This window comes from Anneissia japonica, unplaced genomic scaffold, assembly GCF_011630105.1.
Source record: "Anneissia japonica isolate Jap-2015-1 unplaced genomic scaffold, ASM1163010v1 scaffold93_len1081246_cov171, whole genome shotgun sequence".
Classification (NCBI taxonomy): Eukaryota; Metazoa; Echinodermata; class Crinoidea; order Comatulida; family Comatulidae; genus Anneissia; species Anneissia japonica.
In genome coordinates, this window is record NW_022726429.1 from 113151 (window position 1) to 126342 (window position 13192).

At 34.7% G+C, this 13192-nt stretch overlaps 2 protein-coding genes across 4 annotated transcripts in view; both read left to right on the forward strand.

Moving 5' to 3' along the window:
* LOC117113188 (protein draper-like) overlaps nucleotides 1–8051 on the forward strand; it is a 47676-nt gene extending 39625 nt beyond the window's left edge. For all 3 annotated transcript variants that reach the window (XM_033256475.1, XM_033256473.1, XM_033256474.1), the window contains exons 7-8: nucleotides 5528–5595; nucleotides 6868–8051. In XM_033256475.1, the coding sequence (XP_033112366.1) occupies nucleotides 5528–5595; nucleotides 6868–7727 (928 nt within the window). In that variant the 3' untranslated portion in view covers nucleotides 7728–8051. The remainder of the gene's footprint in view (nucleotides 1–5527; nucleotides 5596–6867) is intronic.
* Nucleotides 8052–8839: 788 nt separating this feature from the next.
* The window catches only part of LOC117113177 (hydroxysteroid 11-beta-dehydrogenase 1-like protein), an 8486-nt gene continuing 4133 nt past the window's right edge, over nucleotides 8840–13192 (forward strand). Inside the window, exons 1-4 of the mRNA XM_033256456.1 lie at nucleotides 8840–8991; nucleotides 11126–11256; nucleotides 11758–12055; nucleotides 13057–13185. Coding sequence (XP_033112347.1) covers nucleotides 8907–8991; nucleotides 11126–11256; nucleotides 11758–12055; nucleotides 13057–13185 — 643 coding nt within the window. The 5' untranslated portion in view covers nucleotides 8840–8906. The remainder of the gene's footprint in view (nucleotides 8992–11125; nucleotides 11257–11757; nucleotides 12056–13056; nucleotides 13186–13192) is intronic.

Sequence of the window (13192 nt, forward strand, 5' to 3'; positions counted from 1 at the left end):
ACAGATTATAGCATCTACTGTACATTAAATCAACATTTATGTAAAAAAGGGGTGTTTTTGTCTGCATTTGCAAAATGATGATATTTAAACTTTATTTGTCCTCATTGAACTGGGAAACATTTGGGCAGGGCCCACGCACAGAACCCACAGCAGCCGCTACCCAACACTACCCAACTTAACTACAACATGCAACAGACACGTATGGATACCATGTTCTTTATCTCACATAACTCTCAATTATGAGGGCTATTCAAGGACAAGCATTCACACACATTGGTACACTTACTCTGTGGTCTGCCCCTTGCACCTCAGTGAGGTCAGAGGGTTCAAATCACATGCTCTGCTTTTTACAGTACTTTTGTACTTTGATGATTTGTCGTGTTTGCCACTTTTAATTCAGGAGTATGAACTTCCCACAGAGCCAAGAATGGCATTTTGTAGATTTTGTATTCTTTGAGCAGGAGTTTTATAATGCAAGCACTTTGATTCTTTGGTTTGTAAAAGGGTTAAAGTTACTATACTGAATATTTTTATTACTGTATTACAGTATTATTATTTTCATCATCATCTTCATCATCATCATCTTAAATACAAATCAAGTGAGGCCATTATTACTCAACATTTTGACTTTATTAAGTCATTATCAGGGATGCACCATCACAGACCCAATAGACAAATTTTCATATATAGGGTCTGTGGTACCATTAACAGAAATACTGGCAATAAGTGCTTCATAAAGTAATTACAGATTTTATGAATAAGCTACAAGTGTTTTTAAAAAAAAAATCATTTTTAATGATTTCTTTTTATATCCAATTTACATATTTCAATGTAGTTTGTTATAAACGGTTATATTCTTATTATTTAATCTGGACTACAATGAAAACCTATGCCCTTTAAATGTGCCTCCCAGTATATAGTTAAAAAGAATATTAAATAATGAAGAAATCTGAAATCGATGCATGAATCTAGTATTGATAGTTCCATACATCTCAAAAAAAGAGTTAAACAATTTTCATTAAAAATGTATTGTCCCATGCAAAATACTAATAAAATCATAAAAATCATTTTCGAAATTAACTTGCGCATTTTGTAACATAAAAATTATCAACTTTAACATAGAAATTAGTGTATTTAAGAAATGTTTACTCATCTTTTTACAGTGAAACACATTTTATTTTAAAATTTTTTTTATGATTTTTTTTTTGTCATTTCCAATACATCTTCAAAATATTCATTTTTAAAGTTTGAAAAATTTAAAATCTCAAAGATAACACAATGACCTCTTCACATCATCCTCTTCATCTACAACAACCAAGGATTTCAAGAACTTTTTTTTGAAGTGACTCCTCAACAATGAGAAGAATTGTACTTATAATGAGACCCTGGGCCAGCTTAAGGCTGGCCTGGATGTAGTTGGTCCAGGATAACTCATGTGTTTACACTTTTGGCACTCCAAAACTTGTATCTTCCACAGTAAGTGGATGATAGAATAGGTAAACTGTTGGAAAATATCCAGTGGTGGATCCAGGGGGTTTCAGAAGAGGTTAGAAATGAAAATTCTTTCAACTTGGGTTTTTTTGGAAAAAATTTGAACCCCCTCTTTCAAATCTTGGATCCACTTCTGATAACCATAAGCCATTGTGTGACTCTGTACTCAAGTATGGGGTAGGAGCGGACTATGATTCATGTAGCTCTTAGATCAGTAATTAGACAAGGGGTGCTGAGAAATAGGAGTGCTCCCGTTACAACAATACGGGCTATGAGAGACTATTCAATACCACTTCCAAGAACTGTGCATATTAATATGGATGCTTTATAATACTATTGTTCATTTACTGTTAATTAACTCAATTTATCTTTTTTTTAAACTATACAATACCCTGAAGCGCAATTAAAAATGTTTTTCAAACATTAATATTTGAAAAATTAAAATATCAGTGGAACTTTAAATATATAAGGTAAATATTTAATTCACCTTCAATGTCCTAAATCTTTCCAAAATAGTTGGTTCTTTGATATGATTTGATTAGGCATATTATTGCACACTGAGCATCTGATCACTTTAAAATACTGTATCTTCAAGATTTCAGGGCCAGCTTTGGAATAGCAATTCAAGATAAAAGTGGAAATGTGATCACAAAGAGAGATATGGATAAAAATGTTTCATTTCAACATGCAAAATTAAATTTGTCAAGAGAATAGCTTTAGGAAGCTGTATCATTGTTTTCTGACTAAAAAACTTTTAAGAGCAAGAAAAAACAAAACAAAAATGGATACAGAATGATACTTATTTACAGGAAAAGGAATAGAAAGGAAATATGGATTTTTAATTGAGTTAATAAAGTTCGATATTTAAACACTTTCAGCTGTTCATAATTTGTCAAAAGGTAGCCAAAAATTCATCGCTCATTATCCCACAATTTGAAATATTAATTTGATTTCTCATACAACAACAAAAAATAGTTTAATTTGTCATGAATTTTTATTTTTCTTAAATTTAACCAAACATTGACACTTTTGGAAAGAATTAAGCAGCAGTCGAGTTAAATGTCACTTCATGTTTTTTTACAAAGTGGCTGTGCTTACTACACCAAGATGTAGTGCATTAAGGTAGCAAGAGATATTTATAAGGTAGGGTAAAGCCAAGTCAACCAATCAGCATGATGGGATTTTTAAGCATAGCCACAGCCTTTTTTTTAAATTTCGAAATTGTTTCCTTCCCACTCCCTCTGACTCGTATGCTTTCATGATTTTAAAATATTAGGTATAATACATAATTTTACTGTAGTCTTTCTACTATAGGCAAGAATAACAAATATTTTTAAAAATCCAAAAGATAATAACAGTTTAAAACTAAAAGAATATAGATTGGTATTTGTTTAAAATATTCTTTGAAGGTTGCATGGCGAAGCAACAATAATAATAAATGCTTGCAGTGCACCATGTAGATTGTTCTACGTGGTGTACCAGCGCCACAAGCATTTCATTTGTTCATTTATGTTTAAGAAAAAATAGCTAAAAGCGTACTACAATACTTTATTTCAGAAAAGCAGGGTGTGGGAGCAGGTTTTAGTTTCTCAGAACTCAAGGATAGCATCATGTTAGATTAATATCCAAAACGTGAGCTACATGAAATCAATACTACTAGCATCTCTATTTAGTTAATATTCAGTAATTAATCCTTTAATGGGTTTCACATTCATCATGAGTATTCCTATATGAAAGGCGCCCAATAGCAATATTAAGCTAATCATAATAATGTGTGGTACAGCGCTTTCCACAGAACTTCTCAAATTGCTTTACATTATTACTCTGGTGATTGGAAACATTCAGCAATGAAATGATTGTGTAACCTCCTCCGTTTTCTGGAACATGTTGAACATAATATAGACCATGCCAGATTTAATATGGAGAGCATAATGCCAACAAGGCCTTACATTATTAGCCCAATTATTGGCTCAAAATAACATATTCAGCTTAGCTCACACTGGGGAGAATTTCATAACATTACTGCTAGTAATGCTTAGTCAGTGTATTGGCGTTTAAGCCTATGATATACCCACTTAATATACTCTTGGGTGGAGAGAGCCAGCCATAAGTAAAGTACTTTGCCCAAGGACAAAAGCGAAATTTAAAGTGAAGGTACAAATATTAGTCCTCAAGGGTTTGGAGCCGAAATAGCAATCAGTGCGACAACCACTCGCACAAATATATTTAGACATAAATTACAGTATATTTTATGTTGTATTGTGGAAATAGACCTGTAGATAAATCATTTTTTCCCAAGGACATAAGCAATCCCAGCTTCAGATTTCAACCCCTGACCTTTGGTTGAGAGTTTGAACCCCCCAATGTTTAGTATGAGTGCTTATTGACTTTTGACATTTCCCTGAATATAAATAATATAGTGTAGGCTGGTATTAATTAAGCAGATACTATTTTCTAACTACTGGTGGCCACAGTGTGTGCACTCAAACATGAAGACCACTGTTCCTGGTTCGATTCCATTGTAATCAATGCTCCTTGTATTTCCACTAAGATGGCTGAAATTAAAGTTACTAGAAATGTGTTGCGTGTATGTAGGGTTGGGTGAAATGGGAGCTTATTCCTTTTGTCATTCAGAACAAGCTCCCCACCAGACACAACTTAACAAATTGAAAACAGTAAAAAAATCAGACCCATCCCATTCCTTGTCAGGCAAATCCTGGCGACACCACGTTGCATTACAAACTTAACGGAAAAAGAGATTAGGACTATGACAGAGTGTATCGTAGTGTACATATACTATCACTTCCACAAAAACCTCACTACCGGGATGAAAAAAAAAAACCATTAAAAATAGTAAATGTACAAGCTGATAAATCAATTGTTTTGTGTGATTGTCTTCTCAAAGATTTCCTTCCACCTCACTGGCAATAATAAATGTCCTTTTAGATCTTCCTGCTTTTCTTCCTTTCGAACACTATACCTCATGGCTATACTTAGTATCTTTCATTTGCTATCATACTGTTATTTTTATATGACCCTGTTTATTCAACTTTGTTAACCCATGACCATGACTTGTGGTAGCAGCAGTTAAATGGTGGTACTGCTTGTGGTGAAATTGGCAGTACACTGGAAGACACTCCCTTAAAACCAGGCTCCGGAGGGAAAAAAAGTTGTGATACTGTGTGTTGTACAACTGATTTTTTTAAAGATACAAAAAGAATATTTGACGAAAAACTCAGCAGTAACCACCCTTTTTTCCACCTTTTCCCCCAGTTTTTAAATATTAAAAATTCTATCTTATTAACTACTTCCGAGTTTTTTCCTCTAGAGCCTGACTTTAAGGTTTGTGCATTTGAGACTTTGTAATGCCCTATGCAAGTCGTCTGTCATTACCATACATTGCCCAAGCAATGTGCTATGTTATTTTTGCACATGACACATATGTAATAACTAAATTTCAAAGGTCTGCTGGTTTTTCACAGCTGAATAATTGAACCGCAAATGAAATATTCAATACTGTACTGTGCATAGCCAGAAGTTTGCATTACAGATTGATAAGATGCATCATTTTAACATCTATGGATTTAATTTGTACATTGATTAGTTTTACATCTTTCTTCTGTGATAAATGTAAAGATGGTTGTATGATTTGTATTTCATTCTATCTTTTATTGAATCAATCCAGATTGTTGTCTTCATACAGAATTAGAATCCAAATTCCATTGTCTTATTGGAATTGTGGAGGTTGTACAACAGCAATGAAAGAGTGTTGAAATTAATAAGAAATGTTATATTATTTTAAACATCCTTAAAGCTGCAAGTACTTTAATTAAGTTTGTTATTATTAATTCCTGGCCAATGTTCTTAAATAATGAATACAATAGAATAAGTATAATTTTTACAGCAGAAACATATATATTTCGGGTAACTCAGAATACTTGACCTGATTATTTTGCTATTTAATTGGCTTTTAAAGAAAACATTTAGATATTCAAATCATCAAATATTAATTTGTTTATATATTTATTGTTTACAGATACAAGCATGGCTCAAGGTCTTCCCATCATGCTCAGATAGATGTGGTTTCCATGAACAGTGTCAATGGTAAGCATTTAAAGCTGTTGACTCATATTTAATGATTTTTTAATATCAATTCCAACATGTGATCATGGAGTAGACCAGCGATGTAATTTTTCACAACGCTTCCAGAAAGTTTCCTGATTTTACCACAGTTTACTCATATCATACTGTAAAACCTCAAATTGAAGCCCTGGGCGGCTTCTTATCTGCCAACTTTGGATGGGCTTCTTTTTGAGGCTAATTTTGCATAGTAAAGAGAGGCGCTTCTTTTCAAATTGAATGCTGTAAGAATTACTACTATAAAACAATAAATAGGCCCACTGTAACATCAATCTGTATCCTGGAATGTATTAACTGGCATTAAATCACCTAAAATACTGTGTAAACCAAGCTTGTTTTAAATTTACTTTTTCTTTTTTTTTAAATTCATGTACAGTGTATGTACTGTACTGTGCTATCACAAAAAAAGCCCGTGCTATTTTGAAAGAAGCCCATGGGCTTCTGTTCGGGATGGGCTTCATTTCGGGGCTACTATTGCAAACTAAAAAGGAGGGATTCAATTTGAGATGGGCTTCTTCTTCATATTAAGCCCATTGAGCTTCTATTCGAGGTTTTACGGTATATCAAGAAGCATATATCCCCCTCCAGCCTATAAAATACAATAAATTATTTAAATTAAAAGTAATTTTATGTACTGAAATCAATGGAACTAAACTTTTTGAATTTAAGACATTTTCTTACCCTTAAGCTGCCATCTCAAACTTCTCATGGGCCCACTAATTATTTACACTCCATTGTCTAATATCTAATTGTATACCTCCATGAACTAACTGTGGTATTTTAAAATGCCTGGATTAAATAATTTAAACATGGATGACATGAATACATATAGTTGCTTTTTAGTATAACTGTACTGTAATTTGATTTTTCTAGGTAAATAAATTGTTTTTATATTATGCTAAATAAATTAAATAAATGCAAAATTAATGGAGTAACCACTGTCTGTAATAATAGATCATATTACTTTATTAAATCATCTACAGTCATGCAGACTTTATCTTTTCATTTTATTAACTTAATTACAGTATTATTGTATAGAGTATATATATATATGTATATATAATGAACTCAAACATACAGTTTTAATATATTATATATTTTTTAACTGATTTTAGTTACTGATTGGACTTTATTGATTGAACTTTATCATTTGAATATTATATTGTTATGGTTAATATAAAAAAAATAATAGGCCTACTGTAACTCATGTGCCTACCAATATCTTTTTTTTACCAGGTAATGGAGGACCTCAGAATGGTAGAGTTACAATACAGACATTCAACTCGAGTGACAGCGGCTTGGGTGAATTCAGCACTCACTTGCAAGTAGAGGGCGCTACACCAGATATCATAGCAAGCAATTCCACTTCTAATCCCTTGGATCTGGATGACTCTAGCTATACTGAGGTAGAAATCAACTTGTGTCCTTCTACAAGTACTTTCAATGAATACCAGTTCACCACCCCGCCGGCTTTACCAGCGCAAAACCCATGTCACATGCCCGTATGTAACGAAAAGGAAAGTAAGATCGATGATTTATACGATGAAGCTTATTCATCCATTGAAAAGGAGGAGAAAAAGGATGATTCTGATGGTTTCAACTGTTACGATTTTCTCGATGAGGCTCAAACATTACCTTCAGAGCCAGCTAAACCCAAACCGGTAGCGGAACATCAATACTATGTTTTAGAGCCAACTCCACCGGAAGATGAGGATGATTATGATAGTATTAGTGATGAGGAGACCGCTGTATGTTTGCCGGTCCCGAACAATTATGAGGACATAACAATTAACACAGCGGGTCCGTCACAAATCTACGAAGAGGTTAAAAGTCCATTAGTACGCCATCATACTTTAGATGTTATCGGTAAAAATAAGAGACATGTGTACGACCAACTTGGTCACAGTGCCAAAAGATGGAAGCGAATGGGTTCCGAGGGCAGCAGACTAGCTAAAAGTAATGGTGATTACGGACGACTGCAACAGGAGGTTAAAGATCAGGCTGGGTATAATGAGTTGGAATTTGGTCCAAGGAAGGTGCGTGTTGGGGAGACTGTCTTTCCGACTGGAAATTATTACGGCTCCCTCAGCAGGTGATCTAATCTTAAGCATAACCATTTTTATCTCCTTGATGTAGTTTGTATATATATTGAAACATATTTATGAATATTATTAGCTATGTATAAATTTTGGAACTTTACATTTTACAACCAAAACATGTTTTTTTAATGTATGAAAATAAATTCCATTATTTAATGTTGTGTGTAATGCAACATCAATTAAGATATAAGATATGTGTATAAAAGAAATATACAGTACATTGAATGCAAATAATGCTTAAGATTCCATATGATATATTGTATAATTGTGTCTAGAAGTGCAAGACAATCATTATTAAAGTACATAAATGTGTATAACTTACAAATGACTTAAGTTTTCTCATTTCATGAAATTTAGTAGATTATATAATAACACAGGCATCATCAAAAGTAATTAAATAATTATATTACATTTAATAAAATTATTACAATGATGATGGTGATACAGTGCTCAATAGAGTGGTGGTAGTACAGTAATGACATTAATGGTGGTGATAATGGTGATGTTGGTGCAGGGGCTGTACTAGCGGGGGAGCGGGGGTCCAGGGAGCAAAGGACCCCTGGTCGGGGACCTCTGAAGCTCCGTTTGGACCCCCTTTCGGGGAATTTTCAGCAAGGACGTTAGGGAAAAAATTGAATCTCGAGCATCGAAAGTACAATATTTGAAGCATGTCTTACTAAGCTGTCAAAATTTGAGGGGTATAAAACTGTTTAGTGCGAGCAGTGCTACCGTATGGCGAGGTGTTGTATACTATTGCGATTGTATGGGTTGCAGTGGTGTGCTAGCTCTTCCCCGACAGTGGCTGGTACCTCGACAATGATGATTATGATAGTATTAAAGAATCCCATAATTAACACAAAATGTTATTATCTTTAAACAGAGGTGGCGCCAGGATTTGCCCGACTGGGGGGGGGGGGGACGGGGGGGGGGGTCCCCGACAGCACATTATTCCGGGTAGGGCCTATACCATAACTTAGACTATTATTTTATCTTTATCTTTATTTTATCTGTATTATTTTCTTATGATGTGCATATTTTTTTAAATTATTGATTGTCAATGAATACAGTAAACTATTCTGTATGACGTCACGTTTTAGTAGGTCCCTGAACTCACTATGGACCTATCACGCTTAAGCTTACCGGTACTTCACCGGCAGATACCAAGCTCTGCAAAAGATGGCGATATTCACAAAAGCAACCTTTATCTTAATGCTAATATTAGTTTTATCTGCTTACTGGATGTATGATGGTTTTGATGAAGGTAAACTTGTTTAATTTCAGTAGGACTTACTCTATTGACTAAGTTGTTCCATGATTCGTGTTGCCTTTGTTGACACACAATAGAACTTGCCATTGAGTCATGGCCTCCACTTGACTCGTGAGCCCGCAAGTGCTTAAGCCCACTGGCTTGTCAGTTAAGCCGGCTAAGTATAGGCCTAGCCTATATGGACCTGCTACTGGATTTACCCTCTTGTCTCTTACATTATGTAAAGTCGCTTTGAGGATCCGGTAGGCGGTGGACTCGGTGGCAAGAGCAGAGTTTCACCCCTATGGTATCAGTGCCGAAAATTTGCTTAAAAGATGTAGTTGTTTGTGTTGTACTATCAAGGAGGTATAAAATATTTAATTATACCTCCTTAGTAGGCCTACTATACAGTAAAAAAATAGGAAATACTGTGACCTCAAAAATTCAAATAAAATTTTGAATAGCTCATTTGAAAGATCAAATAAATTATATAGCTTCAAACAAGAAAACAGATTGAAAAAACTAGTTTTTACTGTTTTAAAGACCTACCTTACTTTCCTACCTAAAAGTCAACTGATTACCAGGATCTATGCAAAAGAATGCAAAAAAGCTATTACTTAACTTAATCGACGAGTGTAGAAGGGATCTAGGCCCCTCAGCCTCACCACCACACTCGATGATGACGGCACGGTATGAGTTGCATGAGATTATTGCGAGCAAGATGAGCCCATGACGGGAACATACAACCACCAAAGGCTGGGGCGGATGCAGGATTTGGTGGTAGGGGGTGCGTGAGAGTCAATCCACACCACCAGGTTAGAAAATGTTGAGAATAAGTACCTCTAGGTGGCCCGAAATTGCACTCTCATACCTTAAAGCACTCTCATACCTTAAATATCTTTAAATGGTTAATACAATTTAGGGGGATATGCGATCGCACCGTCTACACCCCTCCCTGCATTCACCCCAGAAAGGGCCTTCAGTCGGAGTGCAGGTATGAAGGCCCAGCAAAATATATATAGGGCTGCCTACACTGAGTTTGATATGAGGGATAAATTTGAGTGGTTTTTTTTTTTATATGTAATCTTTTATAATTCCTGTGTAGCAAAACAAGTAATTGTGCAGGTAGCAACTGATGGCTTATCAACAGGACATTTTGTTGAACTAAATGTTCTGGTTCAACAACCTTTAAAAAACGTGACTGCTGATATTTCAGTTGCTTTAGAACTAGATTTTCAAAAAACGTTTTTGTAGTGCATATGATCATACCATGATGCCTAGATGTAAATACTTGAAGAAATTGAAATTAAATACAGTAGAACCCCTCCTTTGGGACACCCCTATTATTAAGGGGACACATTTTTTACCATATAACAAGGGGAAGTATATGTTTTAACACTATGGCCAACCCCTATTTTGGGGACACCCCTATTTTGGGGACACTTTTTTTGGTCCCAATGGTGTCTGCTGAATAGGGCTTCTACTGTACATTCAAAAAGTACATAGATATGGCTTCTGAAATGTATTCATGGTGCTGGACAAGTTTTTAAAGAAACTTCCCTAACAATACAGAAAAATTTGAACAATATATTTTTCAATTATTATTTTTAAAATTATTATTCATTTTGTAAGTGCATTGTGCTGTTGAGACCATAAACGGTTAGTAGAACACTCTCATTTATTTTTGCTTTAAATATGTTAGGATAAAATAACTTAAAACTTCTAGTAAAAACCCTGGAGCACTATTCTTTTGTCTTTTTTAGGGTGGGTTACAATTATTCAATTGAGAATAATTTAAGCATTGCATTATTATATTTCAGTTATATTTCTTAAAGGTGTTATACACTTCATTACTAAAAAAAAATTACATAGAGAGTAGAAAATTTTAAAAATTAAAATAAAAACCACCTGTAAGGCAAAATGTTGATTTGATTGTGATTTGTAGGCCTATACAGTATAATTTTGTATGAAATTTTTGCATTCCATAACGCCAGTGAATTACTATAGAGTAGTGGGACTTTATTATAGAATACTGTAACCGCTTGGTTACTATTAGAGCTTAGGTTTACTGATAGAGTACTGAGTTTCTGATCAAAGTTTATGGTATGATTTTATTGTCTGTTTTTCCACTAAAACGTCTGCATTTTAGATTCTGTTAAAGGAAAACAAGTTGTTATAACAGGAGCAAGCGGTGGCATCGGTGAGCAGATTGCCTATCACTTTGCACGCCTTGGAGCCAAAGTACTACTGACTGCACGAAGAGAAGCAGTCCTAAAAAAGGTAACATTCATTCAAGCACTGTAAGCCTGTTTTTCATTTTAATTTATTTTATTTTCACATATTTCAACACAGTGGTGTACTAAGGAGGTTCATGCTCCCATACTGGAAAAGTTCAAAGCTCTAATTAAAGTCTCCTCCTGTTAAATCGCACCTCTAATTAAGACCACCTTCAATTAAGGACCACTTTTCTGTGGTCCCAAATTAAAAATGTCTTTTTTATTCTAATTAGAGACCAAAGCTTCTAAAAGACCATAGAAACTATAGTCCCAAAAGTGGTCTTTAATTGGAGGGAGACCCTTATTTATAAATCACCTTATTTTGGGAGCTACAGTAGCACCTCCTCACTTAATCAACAAACTCCACTTCTTCACCTTCATTTTCCCCTCCCTGATTTCAAGACGGCACCAACGCACATCCGTTTTTTTGCCGAGTCACTCCAAAGCATAACTGGTGTGGCAACCACTACTACGATAACCATGTTCATTCACTATTGATTCACAGGTGGTTGAAAAGTGTAAGGAACTTGGAGCAGAAGAAGCATTCTATATACCTCTTGATATGGGCAATCTGGACCACACAAAACGCCTTATACAGGAAGCTAAGACTAAGTTTGGGGGCTTAGACTACCTCATTCTAAACCATATAACTACCAGCCACTTGGAGTTGTGGAAAGGTGACATGGAAAGATTAGAACAAATTATGAATGTAAATTTTAGAGCATACGTCAGTCTAGCAACTGAAGCTCTACCAATGCTTGAAGCAAGTAAGGGGTCTATTGGAGTGGTTTCATCATTTGCAGGTATTTTTAACGATTTTTAATTTCTGGTAAAACCAAAAAAAATTACCACAATATTATTAGCATTCTGTAAGAGATTGATAATTACTAATCAAAAGTTATGTTCAGGCGGTCTTTAGTCTGAAGGAAGATTATGACAAAAATGTATGCGCACATTACTTTCAACGAGTGTCCACATGATGCTTGCCCAAGGCATAATGGTCTTTTTACTTCAGAGCTAGTTCAAAGCTTAGAAGTAACTATGCAAATTTTCTGGAAGTGATAATCGCAAATTCCGTGGTCGCTCACGGTTATTTTGCACACAAATTCTTGAAATTGTAAACAATTATGAAAACATTGTGTAAAAAGGTTTACGCATGACAGGAAATGTTATTTTAGCACGCATTTGTAGGTAATTATCTTTTGAAAAATCAAGGTCATAATAAACTCATTTTTTTTTAGCTCTTACGCAAGTGCATCTACACTGCTCTACTGTGAGCGTGTATTCCTAACATTCCTTGTGTATGCGGAAGTAATACACTTACTCCTGCGACTGCTCAGGAGTAAATTGGCTGTAGTAACAAATACAAACCTTAACACAAAGTAAGCTTAATACAAAGAGCGACTTCACAGGCACTACCCAGGGCTTTCGACAAGTAGACTGCTACTGCAAAGCTTACTTCTAACTCGTCTGATCGTTTTTATTTAAATATTAAGCATCTGGTTCTCAAATTATGGTTCACAACCAAAATTTAGGCCTTCCATACTTTTCTGAGGAAACAAAACTTCGGAAAAGTTTGTCAAAACTTTGGCAAGTTATACAAATTTCAACCCACCAGAACTTTTTAAAGTTCTGTTTTATATTTTATTTACTCTTATCCTTTAAATTCTGCCTATCAGTATTTTTGTGAATTTAAAATATAACTGTGATATATGACATCATTGTGCCCATATTTATCACTTGTTAATATAGACATCTGAGCCATAAAGTTTAGAAAATCATTTCTTTCCTTTACATTGATTAGGTAAAGTTGGTGTACCATATACAGCACCATACTGTGCCTCTAAGTTTGCGCTTGATGGCTTTTTTGGTGCACTTCGACAGGAGCTGATATTCAAAAACAAAGACGTATCCATTACACTTTGTATTCTTGGTAAGTT